Source organism: Euleptes europaea, chromosome 5 (genome assembly GCF_029931775.1).
Source record: "Euleptes europaea isolate rEulEur1 chromosome 5, rEulEur1.hap1, whole genome shotgun sequence".
Lineage (NCBI taxonomy): Eukaryota > Metazoa > Chordata > Lepidosauria > Squamata > Sphaerodactylidae > Euleptes > Euleptes europaea.
Window position 1 is genome coordinate 3,471,282 of NC_079316.1, and position 19,720 is coordinate 3,491,001.

At 49.5% G+C, this 19,720-nt stretch overlaps 1 protein-coding gene across 1 annotated transcript in view; it reads left to right on the forward strand.

Annotated features, from left to right (window-relative positions):
- The first annotated feature begins 10,415 nt into the window (after window positions 1-10,415).
- Window positions 10,416-19,720, forward strand: part of RUBCN (rubicon autophagy regulator) — a 56,490-nt gene continuing 47,185 nt past the window's right edge. The window contains exon 1 of the mRNA XM_056849745.1: window positions 10,416-10,513. Within this exon, the coding sequence (XP_056705723.1) occupies window positions 10,485-10,513 (29 nt within the window). The 5' untranslated portion in view covers window positions 10,416-10,484. The remainder of the gene's footprint in view (window positions 10,514-19,720) is intronic.

A 19,720-nucleotide genomic window follows, 5' to 3' on the forward strand; every position in this document is an offset into this window, starting at 1 on the left:
CGCGTTCGGCGACGCGACGACTGAACACCGAAGCGTCGGCGCATGCGCAGATGAACAGCGGGGGGGGGAAGCTGCGCGGGATCTCCTGTCCGCCTCTCCCCGTCCGCCGCTGGACTTATTGCGCGTGCGCCGGAGGTCAAGTTCCCTTGGACTGCCTAAGCATGTCGCCCCCTATCGTCGAGAAGCCGCAGCTGGGTCCAAAGCTAAATTCAAATAGCAAAGCTCCTACCCTACCAGAAAATATTTTTGTTAGTCTTTAAGGTGCTACTGGACTCTGGCCCTTTTCTACTACTTCAAATAGCAAAACCCCTTTCTGAAGACCCCAAAGCACGTGTAAGCTTTCGAGGTTTCCAGAGCTCTTCAGCTGGCTGGATGCTGAAATAAAAGGGGAGGGGGGTGTCTCAGGCAGGACTAAGTGTCATGGTCTTATTTTATTTATTTATTTATTTATTTATAACCTGCCCTCCCCCGCCAAAGCTGGCTCAGAGCGGGTAACATCATATGAAAACATCACTACACCAACAATAAGAATCTAAATTTAAAATATTAAAATCCCAATTAAAACAAAATTACAAAGTTTCAAATGGCACCTAACCATACTTGCATTGCTGGGTGTTTGCAGCAGGTTACCCCTCTGTTGACATCAACAATATAACAGGAAGGATGGGCAATAGGGAGGCCAGCCTATTAACCATGCCCTTCTTTGTGTGTGTCTCATATCCAGAGCATTAAAGAGTTCTAGAGAACTCAAAAGCTTGTATATCTTTTTGTGCCATTTTAGTTGGTTCCAACAGACAAGGATACCATACTGTGCGCACCCGGTTTCCTTGGGTCTCTGCACGTTCAATGCAAGTGGCTATGGAACGTGTGATGTAGGGTTGCCAGCCTAGCTCAAGATCTCCTGGGATTTCTCCATTTTGGAGAGACAAATTCACACTTAGATTGGCACAGGTGCGGTATTACAAAGATGTGAAGGCCAAGTTCATAGTGCTGGCCTTATAACATATACTATCTTCAGTCTTCTGTAGAAGAAGAGTTGGTTTTTATATGCCGACTTTCTCTACCACCTAAGGAAGAATCAAACTGGCTAACTTCCCCTCCCCTCCCCACAACACACTCTGTGAAGCAGGTGGGGCTGAGAGATTGTGACTTGCCCAAGGTCACCCAGCTGGCTTCATGTGGAGGAGTGGGGAAACAAATCCAGTTCACCAGATTAGCGTCCGCCGCTCATGTGGAGGAGTGGGGAATGTACACACACACAAAATCCAGAATATCAAAACATAGGGCATACATAAATTACCCTGACCTGGATGGCCCAGGCTAGCCCAAACTTGTCAGATCTTGAAAGCTAAGTAGGGTCGGCCCTAGTTAGTACTTGGATGGGAGACCATCAAGGAAGGGTCTTGTGAGGGTCTGGTATTCTTTGCTTCCCTTCCCCACTTTGTTCTTTGCCTATCTCTTTGAACTCGTAAAAGCAGTTCACACCTCCCCGCAACCCGGCGCCTCTGCTGTCTTTCCCGGGTGTCCTCCCCTGCCGCGCTTCCTGTGAGCACTCCCTCAGGCCGAGTCCGGCCTTGAAGACCTGATAGCCCTAGCAGCCTCGCTGGGACCCCTTTGATGTTTTGTATTGCACCAATCTATCTTGTAACTTCCCATAACATCAGTGTGAACCCTAGTGCCCTGGAACAGATATATTTTGTAACCCGGCTATGCCAATTCACTTGCAACTTTGAATCCGTGTCTGTCTCACCTGTCTGAAGCCTTCAATAAATCTATTGTTTCTGCTTTCAAGCCTGAGCAGTGATTTTGCGAAGTTAGCCCAGGGAGTTGGGAACTCTCACATTAAATTGCAAGTCTCTGCCTTGTCGCTCTGCAGCTGTACCTTAAGGGACTGTAATGCCAGGCGACGGGGATCCCTCTTCTCCTCCGGGTACACCGGAGAAACCCGAGGTCCCGGAGAAACCGGACCCTAAGGAGGAGGATGTCAGGCGGAAGGTGCCCGGTGCCCCACACCCGGGACCGGACTTGGGTACGAAGCCCAAGAACACCTTTAACTCCTGGCTGGACTCTCCTAAGGGCTGGTCACTGTCCCGGACTGAGGCGAAGCACCGCCGACTGGGGTTGTCCGGTACGGGACTCGTGGACGACCCCGCGCGTAGGGAAGTCCTGATGGACGAGGAACGGAGACAATGGCAGGAGGAACGCCAAGCCATGCTGGAGCGGATGGAGGCCATGCAAACCGTGATGGGGGAGATGGCAGCCGCCATGGACGCACTGAAGGTACGGCCTCCCCCCGGCAACGCTCCGGATGGAACGCCGGCGACTCCTCCAGCTCCTCCCAGCGCTCCGGCCCGCCGTGACCTGAAGATCACGTATGATGGGTCGGGGGATCAGTTAACTTTCTTTATGGTCCAAGTGGATATTTTTATGAGGGAACAGGCCCGGACCTTCACCTCGGAAGAGTCCCAGGTCCAGTATGTGGCCTCCCTCCTGCAAGGCGAAGCGGCCGCGTGGATGGTGTTACAGTACGAACTCCGCTCTCCTGTGCTGCGGAATCTGGATGAGTTTATGGTCGTGCTCCGCAACAGGTTCGAGGACCCGAACCTGGGGGAGCGGGCTAAGGCCACTCTGATGCAACTGCGCCAAGGGACTAAGTCGGTGGCGCAGTATGCGAGTGAGTTCCAGTCTCTGTCGAGCAGAATTCTGGACTGGAGTGAAGCTACCCGGGTACAGTGCTTCAGGGAGGGACTAAACCTGGACCTGCAACATTGGGCCTTCATGCAAGGCAACCCCCCGGACGTCGAAGGCTGGGTGCGCCACGCCGCCGACATCGAAAATCAGAAACAACTCTTGACCCTGTCCAGACAACGCTCCGGCCGCGACGCTAAGCCGAAAGGGGACAGGCCGGGTGGTATCAAGGATCCCCGTACCCCGGGGGGCCCCTCGACGGCCGAACGCCGCAAGCGTTTCGAAACCGGGGTGTGCTTGGTGTGCGGTGGCAAGGGCCATTTTGCCTCGCAATGCCCGTCCCGTTCCGGACGCCCGGCTACCCCTCGCCCAGCCCCGGCCGAACTGGAGAAGACCCCGGCGGAAGGCCAACCTCGACGCCGCAGCGGCGCTCCCGGACGCCGGAGCGCACCCACCGCCCTACACGCGAGCGCTCAAGAGGACGCCTCCATCTCCACTGGTCCATCGGGACCTCGGATTACAAATGCAGCTTTTGACTCGGCCGAGTCACGGATTACAACTACCACGTCTCCTTCATCCAGTGAGGAGGAAGAGTGGGAGATACCGGCAAAAAACGCCGTCGGTCTGCTGTAAGGGGGGCTCCTCAGCAGACCGCTCCCGTTGTTGTGCAAGGAGCTCCACCGATGGTAAGCGCCCAAGAGGACAATGTGTATATTCGGGCACACCTCTCGCTGCCCAAGGGGGGTCCGGTTTTAGAGTTTCCCGCCTTGGTAGACTCCGGGTGCGCCCGTACTTTGATTAGCGAGGAAGCCGCCAAAAAGTTAGGCGTCCGGCGCAAACTACTCCCAGGTCCCCTCCGCTTTTCCCAGATGGACGGTAGTGACTTTAAGAAGGGACCTGTGACTCACCGTACCGCTGCGGTGATTATGGCAGTGGGGGAACATTGGGAACGCTTATATTTTACTATTGCCCCCATAGTCGCCCCCATAGTTTTGGGGATGAATTGGTTACAGGGGCATAACCCCTCAATCGACTGGGTCAAGCGAACCCTCACGTTCCCGGAGGACCCTTGCGGGGCGCACGGCAAGGACCGAGTGCTTTGCACCCCGGCCGCCACATTGGTGGGATCCTTCCCCCAAGTCACCCCTCCACCCCGCCTTCCCGCGGAATATACCCAGTTCGCGGATGTCTTTGATGTGAGGGAATGTGACGAATTGCCCCCACACCGGGACACTGATTGTGCTATTGAAATTGTGGGGGAAGGCAAGTTGTCCAAAGGGAAGGTTTACCCCATGAGCCCCAACGAAAAGGCGGTGCTGCGGGACTATCTGGACACCATCCTGGCGAGGGGTTTCATTCGCCCCTCCAAAGCCCCGTACTCCGCTCCCGCCTTCTTCGTTAAGAAAAAAACGGGGGACTTAAGACTGTGCATTGACTTTCGTAGACTGAACGCAGTCACCCAGTCTAACGCTTACCCCCTCCCTCTCATTCCAGACCTTCTTGCGCAACTAAAAGAGGGCCGAATCTTCACTAAACTGGATTTGGTAGAAGCCTACCACCGCATCCGCATTAAGGAGGGGGATGAACCCAAGACGGCCTTTTCCAGCTGTTTTGGAATGTTTGAGTACCTTGTTATGCCTTTCGGACTTTCAGGGGCCCCGAGTGTTTTTATGCAATTAATCAATGAGGTTTTACATGATTTGTTGTTTCGGGGGGTGGTGGTATTTCTAGATGACATTCTCATTTATTCTGAAACCATGGAGGAACACGTTAGGTTGGTTCGCGAGGTCCTCCAACGCTTGCGGGAACACAAGCTGTATGCCAAAGTATCCAAATGCGAATTCCACCAGCCCTCCATCACCTTCCTGGGTTATGTCATTTCCCACCAGGGCTTGGAAATGGACCCCGAAAAGGTTCAAGCCATGCGGGATTGGGAACCCCCCACCACACGCCGCCACCTACAACAGTTTTTGGGGTTTGCCAATTTCTACCGCAATTTCATCCCCAATTTCGCGCAGGTGGCCCTTCCCCTCACTTCCCTTTTGCGTACCAAGGGGAAGGGAGCGAGCGCCGCTCTGCCCTCGGCCCGTTTGCAGTGGTCTCTTCTCTGTCAGCAGGCGTTTGACGAACTTAAATTGCTTTTTTCGTCAGAGCCGGTTTTAGCCCATCCGGACTGCACCAAGCCTTTCGTGGTTCAGGTGGATGCCTCCGACGTGGCCATGGGGGGGGGCCTACTGCAAAGGGACGGGGAAGGGAAGTTGCGGCCATGAGCCTACTTCTCCAAAAAATTCTCCCAATCGGAAATCAATTGGGCTATTTGGGAGAAGGAGGCGGCAGCGGTAAAACATGCCCTCACCATCTGGAGGCATTTCTTGGAGGGGGCCGAATTCCCGTTTGAGGTGTGTACCGACCACAAGAATTTGGAGGCCCTCAAAGGGGCTAGGAAACTCAACGCCAAACAAATTCGGTGGGCCCAGTTTTTCGCCAAATTCCGTTTCACCCTCAAACATGTCCCCGGAAAGGAAAATGCCCTGGCGGATGCCCTGTCCCGACTTCCCCAGTACCGCAATGATTTTGACCGCCCCGTGGACTCCCTTTTTACCCCAGAACAACGGGGGGAAATCCCGGGGCTCGCCGTCACTACCCGCTCACAAGCCCGGCTGCCAGAGAATCCCATGCTCAAGGGTATCCCGGAGGCCTTTCAGCAAAGGCTCCGGGACGCATCCCAGCAGGAAATGGAGCAGCAGGTTCTCCCTACGGGCATGGAGCAAAGGGACTCCTGGTGGGTACAAGGGGGAAAACTCTACGTCCCAACTTCTCTCCGCAAAGAAGTTCTGGGACTGGTCCACGGGGCCAAACTGGCAGGTCATTTTGGTTTTGTCAAAACACTGCACCTGGTGAGAAGACAATTTTGGTGGCCAGGTATGAGAGCCGATGTAGAATTGTACGTGCGCAGCTGCCCCACCTGCGCTACGGCCAAGAAAAGAATGGGAAAACCCCCTGGACTATTAAAACCCCTGGAGAGTCCCACCCGACCTTGGGAGGTGATCGCCATGGACTTTATCACCAACCTACCTCCCAGCCGGGGTAAAACGGTTCTATGGGTGATCACGGACCTTTTCTCCAAACAGGTCCACTTCGTTCCCTGCGCCGGACTCCCCTCGGCCCAGGGATTGGCTAAGTTGTTTGTCACTCATGTCCTCAGGCTACACTCGGTCCCTAGGAAGGTCCTCTCCGACAGGGGGGTCCAGTTCGTCGCCAAATTCTGGCGAGCCTTCCTAAAATTGATGGGGGTGGAAGAACAGGGTCTCTCCTCAGCTTACCACCCTCAGACCGATGGTCAAACGGAACGGGTAAATGCAGTGGTCGAATGTTATCTCCGTTGTTATGTCAATTACCACCAAGACGATTGGGTGGATCTGCTGCCGTTTGCTGAATACGCCTATAACAATGCCCCCCACTCCTCCACAGGTTTCAGTCCTTTCCGCGTAGTGTACGGAACGGAATTCGGTCCTTTTGGTTCCGCTCCCGTCACCCCTGAGCTCGAAACAGTCCCCGAGGTCCAGGAGTGGGCACGAGTAGTCCAGTCTACCTGGCCCTGGTTGCTCAAAAATCTCGAACGTGCCAAGAGCAAATACAAGGAACAAGCCGACAAACATCGATCCCCGGGCTGGGAACTCAAGGTGGGGGAGCAGGTCTATCTCTCCACTAAGAACCTGTGCTCCCTCCGACCCTGCAAAAAGCTCAACGATCGATATGTGGGCCCTTTTCCCATTACCCGGGTGATCAATGAAGTCACTGTGGAACTCGAACTCCCTAAGACCCTTAAGGGCGTCCATCCCGTCTTTCATATAAGCCTTCTCAAACCGTACGTTGCGGCCCCCCAGTTCCACCCCCCTCCGAAACCTGAGGTTCCTACGGTGGTGGGAGGGGACACCCATCTGGAAGTGTCTAAAGTGTTGGATTCCAAATGGAAAAAGGGGAAATTGTTCTATTTTGTCCGGTGGAAACATCTGGGACCTGCACACGATGAATGGGTGGCAGCCCCACACATGGCGGCCCCCCGCCTGGTACAAGAATTCCACACCGCCTATCCCGATAAGCCCCGTCCTCCTGACCTTGTGGGAGGGGGGCCTTAAGGGGGGCAGAATGTGAGGGTCTGGTATTCTTTGCTTCCCTTCCCCACTTTGTTCTTTGCCTATCTCTTTGAACTCGTAAAAGCAGTTCACACCTCCCCGCAACCCGGCGCCTCTGCTGTCTTTCCCGGGTGCCCTCCCCTGCCGCGCTTCCTGTGAGCACTCCCTCAGGCCGAGTCCGGCCTTGAAGACCTGATAGCCCTAGCAGCCTCGCTGGGACCCCTTTGATGTTTTGTATTGCACCAATCTATCTTGTAACTTCCCATAACATCAGTGTGAACCCTAGTGCCCTGGAACAGATATATTTTGTAACCCGGCTATGCCAATTCACTTGCAACTTTGAATCCGTGTCTCTCACCTGTCTGAAGCCTTCAATAAATCTATTGTTTCTGCTTTCAAGCCTGAGCAGTGATTTTGCGAAGTTAGCCCAGGGAGTTGGGAACTCTCACAGGTCTCTATGCAGGAGAAGGCAATGGCAAACCACCTCTAAATGTCTCTTGCCTTGAAAATCTTGTGGGGTCCCCATAAGTCGAGTGCGACTTGATGGTGGTTTCCCCTGACCAGGATGGCCCATGATAACTTAATCTCATCAGATCTCAGAAGCTAAACAGGGTTGATCCTGGTCAGTTCTTGGATGGGAGACCACCAAGGAAATCCAGGGTTGCTACACAGAGGCAGGCAATGACATACCACCTCTGTTCATCTCTTGCCTTCAAAACCCTATAGGGTTGCCATAAGTCAGCTGTAACTTGATGGCATTTTCCACCACCGTACATAAACATATATAGCACTGGTCTGCACTGGGTACAGTCCTATATAAATGATTCTTTGAGGTTAACCCCCCTTGAACATAGTGTGATAAACATGCATGGGAACCGGCTGCAGGCCTGTTTCATATTATAGGGACAACTTTCATCTTTAGCGTTTGTATTGAAGATGGTCCAGTTTTACAGACAGATTCATAATCCATCATAATACACAAGAATGGCTCTTTCTGTATGATCAAATTCTACAATGCAAACTGGGGACAGAAGACCTAATTCCTGCATTGTTTGGGGAAAAGGCTCCAACTGTGGTGGGTTAGAGCCCCGGTTTGTATTAGCATCATGCCGACACAGGGGCTTTGTTAAATCCCTAGACAAATCTGTCAGAATGAAGGATGTCCAGATGGCAGGTGCAAAGCAGTCCAAACACTGACAGACGGCCAAGGGGTCAGATGGCATTTGGCTTTTATTATCTAGGCTGAGGAGCCAGCTGCCTGCAACTGGAGAGTCACAAAGAAGACCGAACAAAGGGATGGATCTGGAAGGATCTTTCCGCATCACCCTTTTGATGTCTCCAAATTACAAAAGTCATTTGTGGGTCACTGAAGAAACCAACAGCTAGATTTGAGTCCAGTGGCACCTTAAGAGACCAACAAGATTTCTGGGATATGAGCTTTCAAGAGTCAAAGCTCCCTTCATCAGATACACATAGGAATGGAGATCCTCAAGCCCTTATCTCCCAGTCAGAAGGTGGGAGGGGTGTTACAAAGAAAGCAGTCCATGTAAAGGAACCTGCAGAATGTGAACAACTGTCAAGACGGGAAACCCACATACACAGTCCCGAGATCCTGGAAGGAATGGCAGGATAAAAATTCAGTACACGTGGAATTGTTTCCAGCATGCATCTTCTGTTTCTCAAGAGCAAGTGCCCAAAAAGAAGATAATTGGAGAGGGGTAGTAGCATTTGTGTATTGCAGGAAAAGAAAACAGAGGTTCAAGGACAGGTTAAAGACTAAAAAGATTTATTCCAGGACAAACGCTGGTAAATCAGGGCTCACTTTTCCTGGGGTTGTCAACCTCCAGGTGGGGCCTGGAGTTCTTCTGGAATTACAATTGATTTTCCAGACTACTAGGGTTGCCAACTCCAGGTACTAGCTGGAGATCTCCTGCTATTACAACTGATGGCAGCTTTGGCAATTGGACTCTATGGCATTGAAGTCCCTCCCCTCCTCAAACCCCACCCTTCTCAGGCTCTGCCCCAAAAACCTCCCGCCGGTGGCAAAGAGGGACCTGGCAACCCTACAGAGATGCATTCCCCTGGAGAAAATGGCTGCTTTGGAGGGTGGACTCCATTGTATTACATCCCTGATGAAGTCCCAAATCCCACCTTCCCCGGCTCCACCTCTAAATCTCCAGGAATTTCCCAACCTGCCGTTGGCGACCCTAATTGCTATATGGATGGCAATAACTTCTCAGATTTTTATAAGAAGAGGGCGGGTAGCAAGACAGCTTCACAGCCCATTTCACTCCAAAGTAATTGAGTTGAACGGGATTTACTCCCTGGTAAAGGAGCCCCGTGGAGCAGAGTGGTAAGCTGCAGTACAAGCTCTGCTCTCAACCTGAGTTCAAACCCAACGGAAGTCGGTTTCAGGTAGCCTTCTCAAGGTTGACTCAGCCTTCCATCCTTCCGAGGTCGGTAAAATGAGTACCCAGTTTGCTGGGGGTAAAGGGAGGATGACTGGGGAAGGCACTGGCAAACCACCCCGTAAACAAAGTCTGCCTAGGAAATGTCGGGATGTAACAACACCCCATAGGTCAGGAATGACCCGGCTCTTGCACAGGGGACCTTTACCTTACATAAACACAATGTTTGGGATGGAGGCCTATAGGTGTTTTCCCAAATACACCGATCGTTCTAATTACGAACAGGACATAAGCAGCTGAACGGGATTTACTCCCTGGTAAACATTTTTTCGTATCTTGGTCACATTATGAGAAGACAAGAGTCACTGGAAAAGACAACCATGCTAGGAAAAGTTGAAGGCAGCAGGAAAAGAGGAAGACCCAACAAGAGTTGGATGGTGTAAATAAAGGAAGCTGCAGCCCTCAATTTGCAAGACCTGAGCAAGGCTAATTCACAGTGGGTAGCCGTGTTAGTCTGTCTGCAGTAGTAGAAAAGAGCAAGAGTCCAGTAGCACCTTAAAGACTAACAAAAATATTTTCTGGCAGGGCATGAGCTTTTAGGATGGAGGCCTCCAGGTGTTTTCCTAAATCACTGGTTCCCAACCAGGGGTCCGTGGACCCCCAGGGGTCCGCGAGAACTAAATTAAGGTCCGCGAAACAAAGTTATAAACCCATAATAAATTAATATTTTCAATTAAAAGTTCTCTATTATAAATATATATATATTCAAATATTATTCTAAGCTTAATGTTCAACTAACAGTTATGATTAAAGTTTATTTTCAAATTCTCAGAATTTTTATTTTGAACCTTGGGGTCCCTGCACTGAACAAAAAAGTCCTAGTGGTCCCTGGTCAAAAAAAGGTTGGGAACCACTGTCCTAAATGCACCAGCCGTTCCAATTACGAACAGGACAGACGCACCAGGAAAACGCGACTTCCCATTGGCCAAAGAGAGGCTGACGCAACGCACGCTGGGGACTGTAGTCTCCGAGGCCAGGAAGCGCGAAGCCCAGCCCCACTGCATGCCGGGAGCCGTAGTTGACCCCCCCCATTGCGAGGCCGAAAATGGGAGCGGTGCATGCCGGGGGCTGTAGTCCGCGGGCGGCTGAGGGCGGAGAGGGGCCGAGTGGGCGTCCTTCTGGTCGGGCTCCGGGCCTTTCGATGGCCGCGGGAGGAGCCCTCGGAGGGGCCGCCGGCCTCTGACGGCCAGGGATGGAGGTGGGCGAGCAGGAGGAGAGCAGGTGAGGGGGGCGCGGGGCCTCGAGACTCCAGGCAGCTGGTGCTCATTGAGATTATGTCATTACTGTGTTACATTAATCAACATTACTGGCGTCCTCAACTTTAGGCAGCGGTAATAACGATTCATGGTTTCTGTTGTCGTTATTATTATTATTATTATTTACTGTTGTCTTTACCCTTGCTAGTTAGTAATGCTGGTTTGGGTGCTGTTCCCCCCCCCACCAGGGTTGCCAACTTTGGCCTAGGAAATCCCTGGAGGTTTGGGGGCGGTGCCTACGGAGAGGGGCAATCTGGGGAGGGGGGTCACCCACAATCCATGATATCCCATAGAATCCGCCCTCCAAAGCCTGCCGTTTTCTCCAAGGGGAACTGGTTCCTGTGGTCTGGAAGTCGGTTGTAATTCCAGGAGGACTTCAGGGCGCCCCACCTGGAGGATGGCAACTCTAGTTTGCAGCCAGCAGCGTGTTTGGAACTCGGGACTTCTCGCTCTTCAGAAAAGATACCCCGCTACAGGTGGGGAGGGGCCGTGGCTCAGTGGCAGAGCGACTGCTTGGCATGCAGAGGGTCACACACACGTGAACACATGAAGCTGCCTTATCCTGAATCAGACCCTTGGTCCATCAAAGTCAGTATTGTCTACCCAGACTGGCAGCGGCTCTCCAGGGTCTCAAGCAGAGGTCTTTCATATCACCTACTTGCCTAGTCCCTTTAACTGGAGATGCCGGGGATTGAACCTGGGACCTTCTGCATACCAAGCAGATGCTCTACCACTGAGCCACAGCCCCTCTCCAGTCCCCGGCAGCATCTCCAGTTAAAGGGACCAGGCAAGTAGGTGATGGGAAAGACCTCTGTGCCTGAGACTCTGATTCGGTATAAGGCAGCTTCATGTGTGTTCATGTGTGCGTGTGATTCCACAGAGCCTACCCTGCAAAGCTGCTGTTTCCTCCAGGGAAAATGATCTCTGTGGTTTTGGAATTTTGCAAGATCTCCAGGCCCCTCCTGGAGGTTGGCAACCCTATTTCCCCTCATAATTACTAAGCTTCTTGTCACGAAATAATAGTAGCAGCCAAACTACCATTACATATGTTAACTTCAACCACCCTGAGTCCTGGCAATAGTCACGATCCTAATGGGCGCTTTGCTAATTGCTAAGAGTCTTGTGGCACCTCCAAGCCGGATGCATTTGTTTGGTGGCGCAACCCGTCCAGAGCCAAAGCTCCTGCCACAGGTCATCATGAGACCTACCTTTGAGGTGCTGCAAAGCTCTGGGCAGTTGTCGCTTACTTCCTGTTTAGTCTGCTGCAGGCGAAACAGGAACGAGTCTTGTGGCACCTTGCGGGTGGACAAATGTCTCATGGCCAAAGCGCTGCCTTCTGAAAGCCTCTGCCATGGTAAGCTTGCTTGTCTCTAGATCACGATGGGTAGCCATATTAGTCTGTCAGTAGCAATAGAAAAGAGCAGGAGTCCAGTATCACCTTAAAGACTAGCAAAATTTCTCGCAAGGTAGGAGCTTTCATGAGTCACATCTCCCTTCTTCAGATACCTCACTTAGTGAGCTCTTGTTCTTTTTTACTGCTACAGACTTAACACAGCTACCCATCGTGATCTATCACGAAAGCTTAGGCTGGTATAAATACTGCTAGTCTTTAGGAACTAGATTCAAGTCCAGCAGCACCTTAGAGGCCAAGAAAATTTTCAGGGTATAAGCTTTCAAGAGTCAGAGCTCCCTTTGTCACAAAAACTTGTGTGTGTTAAGTGCGTCAAGACACTTCCGACTCTTGGTGACCCTATGAATGAACTACCTCAAAAACTTCCTCTTGTTAACAGCCTTGCTCAGGTGTTGCAAATGGAGGGACATGGCTTCCTTTATAGAGTCAATCCATCTCAGGTTGGGTCTTCCTTTTTTCCTATCATTATTGTCTTTTCCAGTGACCAAAGTATGATAGCCTGTGGCTCACAAAAGCTCCTACTTTGCCAGAAATGTTATTAGTCATTTAGGTGCTACTAGACTCTTGATCTTTTCTGTTGCTTGTCTTTGTGCGTTTGCATCACGTGCCATCAATTCTCGGCCATCTTGTGGTGACTCATGAAGACTTTCAAGGCAAGAGACAAGAAAGAGGTGATTGGCCACTGCCTGCCTCTGCATAGCAACCCTGGACTTCCTTGGTGGTCTCCCATCCAAGTATTAATCAGAGCTGACCCTGCTTAGCTTCTGAGCTCCGATGAGATTGGGCCAGCCTGGGCCATCTAAATCAGGGCTACTTGTCTATAAGGCGTGGGAAGAGTCTTAGTAACAATTGGAGAGGTGGGAGCTGGGAGGGGGTACCTGTTGATAACACCCCACAGCCTTGTGGATGCTGTGGTCAACTGGCTGAGCAATAAGGAGCTGAGATGGAATCCAGACAAGGAAGAGGTGAGACTGGTTGGTAAGGGTGATGTTCTGGGGGAGGTGGTAGTTTGGGATGGAGCCGTGCTTAATCTGAGCCTGACTGCAAAGAGGACAGTAGATTTATCAGATTCTTCCTGCTTGTTAGAAAGCTGGGTCAGGAATGCTTTTTTCCAACTGCACATATTGTGGAAATTGCCTTCACCCTCTTAGACAAGACAATCTGACCCTGCTAATCCATATCTCTGTAACTTTGAGGCTAGACTACTGCAATGCACTCCTTGTGGGGTGCCCTCGAAACCATCCTGGAAACATTTGGAATACAGCTGCAAGTTTGTGGACTATGTTAGTTTGTGGACTCTTAGTGTGACCATTTCATACCTATTTTAAAACAACTTCACTGGTTACTTGTATGGTTCTGGTCTTAATTCAAGGTGTTAGTTCTCATCTAAAGCCCCTAGAGACCTGGAACTCATACACTTAAAGGACTGCCTCTCTAGGGTAGCTTAACCATGCTTGTTCCTAAGTCCCACACAAGATGATTAGATCAGCCACAGCCCGATCACAAGCATTTTAACTGGATAGTCTCTCAGAGGAAGTTGGTGTGTTACCTACTTTGCCGTTCTTAAGAAGGTGACATAAAGCTGTTCTGTAGCTTTAGGCAGAGGATAAGGTTTTTTCCATGTGGTTATTTGGGAGGGTGTGTGTAAACAGGACTGTTGGGTTCACGTTTTAATTTTTTTCTTTATAGTATCTTAAATGTTTTGTGCAGTGACCGTTTGATAAATGCAGTTTGTTACCTACTTCGAGCCTTCATAAATGGAGGGAAAGGTGGGATGGAATGATTTCTATATGTAAAGAAATAACGGTACCTCTAACAGTGATAGTGGCAGATGTTTTCAAAAGAGCTTTCGCTACAACATCTTTCAAGGTTTCGTTGTGGTGGTGGTTTCCTGCAACCAACAAATATTCTCTCTTTTTGGAATATTATTATGGCCTGGGAGAAAGAGAGAGGACGAGATGGTTTATCAGTAGGATAGGGTTGAGCCAATGGGTGAGAATCCATGATGAGGACAGTAAAAATAAATGATCTTATTTTCAATGTTAGTACTCTTGATTTGTTTGGCAAAAATATATACAGCGTAGAAGTGCACACGAAAGTACAATTAAAGCACATAACAGATCCTCTATTAGGACTGACCCCAAGTAATATTTCAAGTGCCAGAGAATTTTTCAGGCTAGTTGTTAACAAAATTAAAAAGGGGGAAGAAAAATGCTCATTGGGATCAATTATGATCCATGATGTGTGTGAGAAGTATTTCCTTCTTTCTGATTGATTGTTTGTTTACGTCTACCCTGAGGAGGAATTCCATGCAATTTGAAAACTGCACAGTTCTCCCACATGATCAGTCTTGGTTGTTCCTATTATAGATGACTGTTTTCCAGTGTCTGTCTTGGTATCTTGTTTCTAATGGGCCATTATGGTGTACTCAGCCACGGAATGGGGCTTTGAAAGTGGTGTGGGGAATCTGGTGTTTGCTGGGAGGACGTAGAATTAGAATAGATGGGATAGGTTCCTGGAGAAAAGAGTTGGCTACAGATTGGATGGCCCAAGTTAGCCTGATCTTGTCTGATCTCAGAAGCGAAGAAGAAGAGTTGAGTTTGTACCCCACTTTTCTCTAACTTTAAGGAGTCTCAAAGCGGCTTATAATCAATCACCTTTCCTTCCCCTCCCCACAACAGACACCTTGTGAGGTGGGTGGGGCTGAGAGAGTTTGGAGAGAACTGAGACTAGCCCAAAGTCACCCAGCAGGCTTCATGTGGAGGAGTGGGGAATCGAACCCGGTTCTCCAGATTAGAGGCTGCCACTCTTAACCACTACACCATGCTGGCTCTCAGGGCTGGCCCTGGTTATTTATTTATTTATTTTGATTTTTAGGCTGTTCTTTCCTGGCCAAAGCCAGGCTCAGAGCAGCTTACAACCTGTTAAAAACACTCTAAAACCAGTTTCACACATACAACAATAAAACCATAAAAACCCAGACACCCATTTTACATCAGCATATAACAATACAGAAATACCAAATGGCAACAACATTGACTTATTTGTGGGGAGATTGCAGAGGCGGACAGGAGGGGGAGAGGGAAAAGGGTAGGGCTGCTAGAATGAAAACCGATGCTGCCCTCAACCATGTGCCTGGTGGAATAGCTCAGTTCTGCAAGCCCCACAGGGCCGAACCTCACTGGGCATAGCGTTCGACTAGGCCGGGGCCAAGGCTGAAAAGGCCCTGACCCTGATCGAGGACAGCCGGATGCCTTTTGGGCCAGGGATGGGAAACCATAAAGGTAGACCGGGGTTGCTATGCAGTGGAAGGTAAGGGCAAACCACCTCAGCTCATTTCTTGCCTTGAAAACCCTACTGCAACTTCATGGCGCTTTCCACCACTCCACAGATTGGGTGGGCAGCCAGAGAAACAGCACAGTGTTGGGGTGTCTTCCAGAAGGGCTGGGACATCTGCCATGGAAGTAGATCTTAGTGAGGCATGGGGTGGGTGGCAGTCTTTTCCCCACTCCCCAGTAAGAACAAGCCTTTGCTGCCTTCTCAAAGTGGTGTGTGAGAGAACAGTGGCACACAACACTTTGGCAAAGAACTGGGTGACTTGGATATGGGAAACAGGGCCAGCCAGCCATGGGGTAACCGAAACCGGGAGACCTTTGCATCAAGAAAACTGTGTACAAGAGAGAGAGAGGCTGATGCTGAGACAGAGCACATGGATTCATGAGGCCATGAGTGGCTCTTTTCGGGTTGGCTTTATACATTTGGCAGTAATGAGTGGCGGTGAGTATTCAGCAAGAGCACAGGGAAGTCAAGAATGTTGGAAATGTCTTGGGGTAATGTGAAGTCAATAGCAAGACAATTTCATAATTGGGGTGACAGAACCAGGAGTGTCTGAAGTTTGGGGGACTAGGGGCGCTCAGAGAGTATTGGGGCATCTGGCCTATGTATAAAGGTACTTGTTTAGCCAGGGGTATGTCAGAGGGTACTCCTGGGGTATTCTGTGTCTGGCAAGGTGTGAATGATGGGGAAAGGGTTACCTCCTGTTCAGTCTGCCTCTCTGGTAGGGGAATGAGGGGTAGAGAGGTATGTGAAAGTTTTGCCACATCAGGGTCCTTTTCCCTGCAGGGATTAATGGCAGCGTGGTGTAGCGGTAATCCCCACTGTGCTGAACAGCTTGATGGGTACCACTGGGAAAGTCATTTCTCTCTCAGCCTAAAGTACCTCACAAGGTTGTTGTGAGGGTAAAGTGGAGGAGGGGAGAATGATACATGCTTTTGATAATACAATATAATCTGTTGGACGGTGAGTCCTGTTTTTTTCTTTTATTTGAGCAACCAGAAATTGGGCCAAAACACCTGTTTGAACCTTTTTATCTGATAATTTTATTTGATAAAAGAAGAGATTCTTTTTATTAAGCAAGACATTATACAATAAAGAAGTGAAATAATTATGACTACACAAAATGTGGACACACAGGCTATTATAATTAGGGTTCCTGACATATCAAAATTGATTATAACATTAAAACAAATCAGGTTTCAGCCATTTCTCTATTGCTTTTAGGGATTATCAGATAAACCCAAATATCCCAATAATTTACCAATCAATGATTCTTCAGTCTTTGCATCCTGAGATTCAGTTCAAAGAAATCCGATTTGCTTTTCAAAACCATGTATATTTATAGATAAAATTTATCTATCTGATCATTCTCTAAAGTTGCTTCTCACAAGCACGTGACTACTTCTAAGTATCTGATTGGCTATTGTAATAAATGATATCAGCACAAACACAAATGATTACTCAACAAATACTTATGAGCTCATTCCGAGATAGCAGTCTCATGAAAAATGCTTTCTCACGCCTTGTGTCCGTAAAACAAAGCATGACATAACCAGCAGGCTCTAATCTATACTGGGGATGAGATCATTACTACTGCTTAGTCGCTTTAAAGTGTCTGTCTATGTATTTTGCTCCTTTCCACCTTCAAGGTGGTATCTGTGGTTCTCCCTCTCATTCTGTTCTTAAAACAACCCGTGAGGTGGTTAGATGGAGAGTGACTGGCCCGAAGTCCCCCAGTGAGCTGAATGGACGAGTATAGATTTGAACCCCGGTGTTGCGAGTCTCACTGAAATACTAACCCCGAAAGCACACTGGCTCTGGATTCGGCTCTACGAAAGCTGAGACTGGCTTAACCAGGATGCTCGCCCATCATTATTGGAGAAGGGCTGTGGCTCAGTGGCAGAGCATCTGCTTGGCATGCAGAAGGTCCCAGGTTCAATCCTCAGCATCGTCAGTTAAAAGGACCAGGCTGTAGGTGATGTGGGAGACCTCCGCCAGAGACCCTGGAGAGCCGCTGCCGGTCTGTGTACGCAATCCTGACCTTGATGGTCTGATTCGGTAGAAGGCAGCTTCCTGCGTTCGTCTGCTGGATCTGTGCCCCCGTCAGCCATGTGCAGGACATTTGTCTTAGGCAGGGGAGGTATGTGAAGAGGAAATGGGTCGGTCCAGTGATCGGCTGGCACAAGGGTCATTGATCTTCCCTGCTTCCCCTCTCCCCAGCCTTCCCTGATTCCCAGCTGATTCCCAGGATCACAGGACCCCTGCGGAGTAATAGTTGGGTGAATTGGTGGGCTGCAGTATGGAGGCGGAAAGGGCAGCATTACTCCCGCTTTCATCAGCCCATTTTCACTGCCAGAAGAAGCCGGAAGGGAGATCTCCTGCTCCTTCCTTACTGCAGATTCCTGTTCTGTATCAGTCCTGTGAACCCAGGAATCAACTCACCCAGGGTCAGAGGGGAAAGCTGGAAAGATGTGCTACTGTCAATGCCTTCTGTTGCCCTTGGCCCATCCTGTGCCCGCCATATCAGTCGTTCCACCAGATGCCCTGCTTATGTATGCCCTCACCTTTTGATGGAAGGTAGGTGGCAACCAGAGAGAGGACTTTTTTTTTTAATGCTGCCACTTTGATTATGGAATGCTCTTCCCACAGCAGTTCGCTTGGCATCTGATTATGAAAACTGTATTTGCCCGGGCTTTTTATGGGTGTGTGCGCAGGTCAATGTGCCATTTTAGAGTCATCCCCCCTTATTTTACTGTCTGTGTATATTGCTGAACTGCTGCTCTAACTTGTTTTTCCTGTTGCTCTTGACTGTTGTTTTAAACTTTAGGGTTTTAAAAAAAATGAACTTTGGATTGATTTTAAAAAATCTTCAATGCCACGTAGATCATTTTTTAAAAATTGAGGGCAGGGTTTCTAGGGAGACTAAATAAGGCGTAAATAAAATTTGTTGTCTGGAGACAGCCTTAGTTGGAATAGAATGAGTAGTTGTCCACTGTTAAATGGAATTGGCGAGTCAGGCCAAGAAGAGTGGGCATGTTTTTTGGGAGACCTCAGAGTGGCGGCAGGCTGGTTGAGGTGACGGCAGGGTTGGCCAGAGCCTGTGTCTGGCTTTGAAGGAAACCCTCTTTTTCCAGAGAATTAGAAAATAAGTAGGTCACAGTTAAGGAGAGAACTACTCAGCGTGTAGAACAGAAAGGAAGCTGTAGTGGAGACACCCCCGTCTCTCTCAGCCAAGAAGCTAAAGCTTTTTTGTGCCGTTCCTCTTTTCTGACCCACCAGATTTGCATTGCTGAGCTTGATAGATTTTCCATCAGCCTCACCTGGATGCCGTGGCTGCATCAGGCATGCTTGCTGGGGACGAGATCTGGTCATGCGTGAACCGTATCTATGTTGTTGTTGCTGCCACCACTCCTCTGGGGGGAAATGGAATCACTTGCTGCATTTTCACCGCCTGTCTTTGAAGCTGTAAACTTGGCCAACTGCTGACAAGTCTTTCTTTTGCCTGCTCCTGGGCCGCAGATGTTATGTCTCTCCTTCTCTTTAGTTTTGAAGTGATTCTGCATCAGGTGACTTCAGTAGCTCTAAGATCCTTTAGCTGGAGAGGTCAGGGATTGAACCTTCAGCCTTCCCTAGGACGGGCCTCTGCCTTTGAATTTGGAGGGTCACTGTCAGCTGTCGTAGGCAGTAAGTACTGCTCTAGAGTTAGGTGACCAGTCGTCTGACTGGCTATAGAGTTAGGTGACCAGTCGTCTGACTGACTGACTGCTTCATGTGTACACATGAGAACTGAGAGCCATATGAGATGTGGAAGGAAAGGAAATGGAGAGAACAGAACTGCCCAGAAATTTCGATATAGAGTGAGAACCAAAGTGTGTGTGTGTGTGTGTGTGTATACATACACAAGAATACAAAAGATGTATACACAAGAATACAAAAGATGAGAAAAAAGAGAGTAAATAAAACAAATAATACAGACCTAACGGAGATTACCACTACTAACTGAGATCACTAGAGATCTTGGTTAAAGATCTGCTAATAGTTGTAACTACATCACAAAAGATGGATTGCCTTAGGTAGTCCTGTGAGAATTACTCAAGGGCAAGCGCCTTAGTTCTGAACAGATGCTTTACATACAGGTGGGCTTTCCCCCGAGGACCAGTCAGCCTTCAACTCCTGGTCTCTTGGACCAGGGCTTGCAACAAACCAAGATGCCAGCTCTGACAGCGTAATCACCAGACCTAACAACACTAGCGATACCATCACAGGTTCATTCAGTTGTTCATCTTCCAACGTTACTAAGGGGAGACATGATAGAGGTCTATAAAACTATGCATGGTTTGGAGAGAGTGGACAGGGAGAAGTTTTTCGCCCTCTCTCATAATACTAGAACGCGGGGTCATCTGCTGAAGCTGGAGGGTGAGAGAT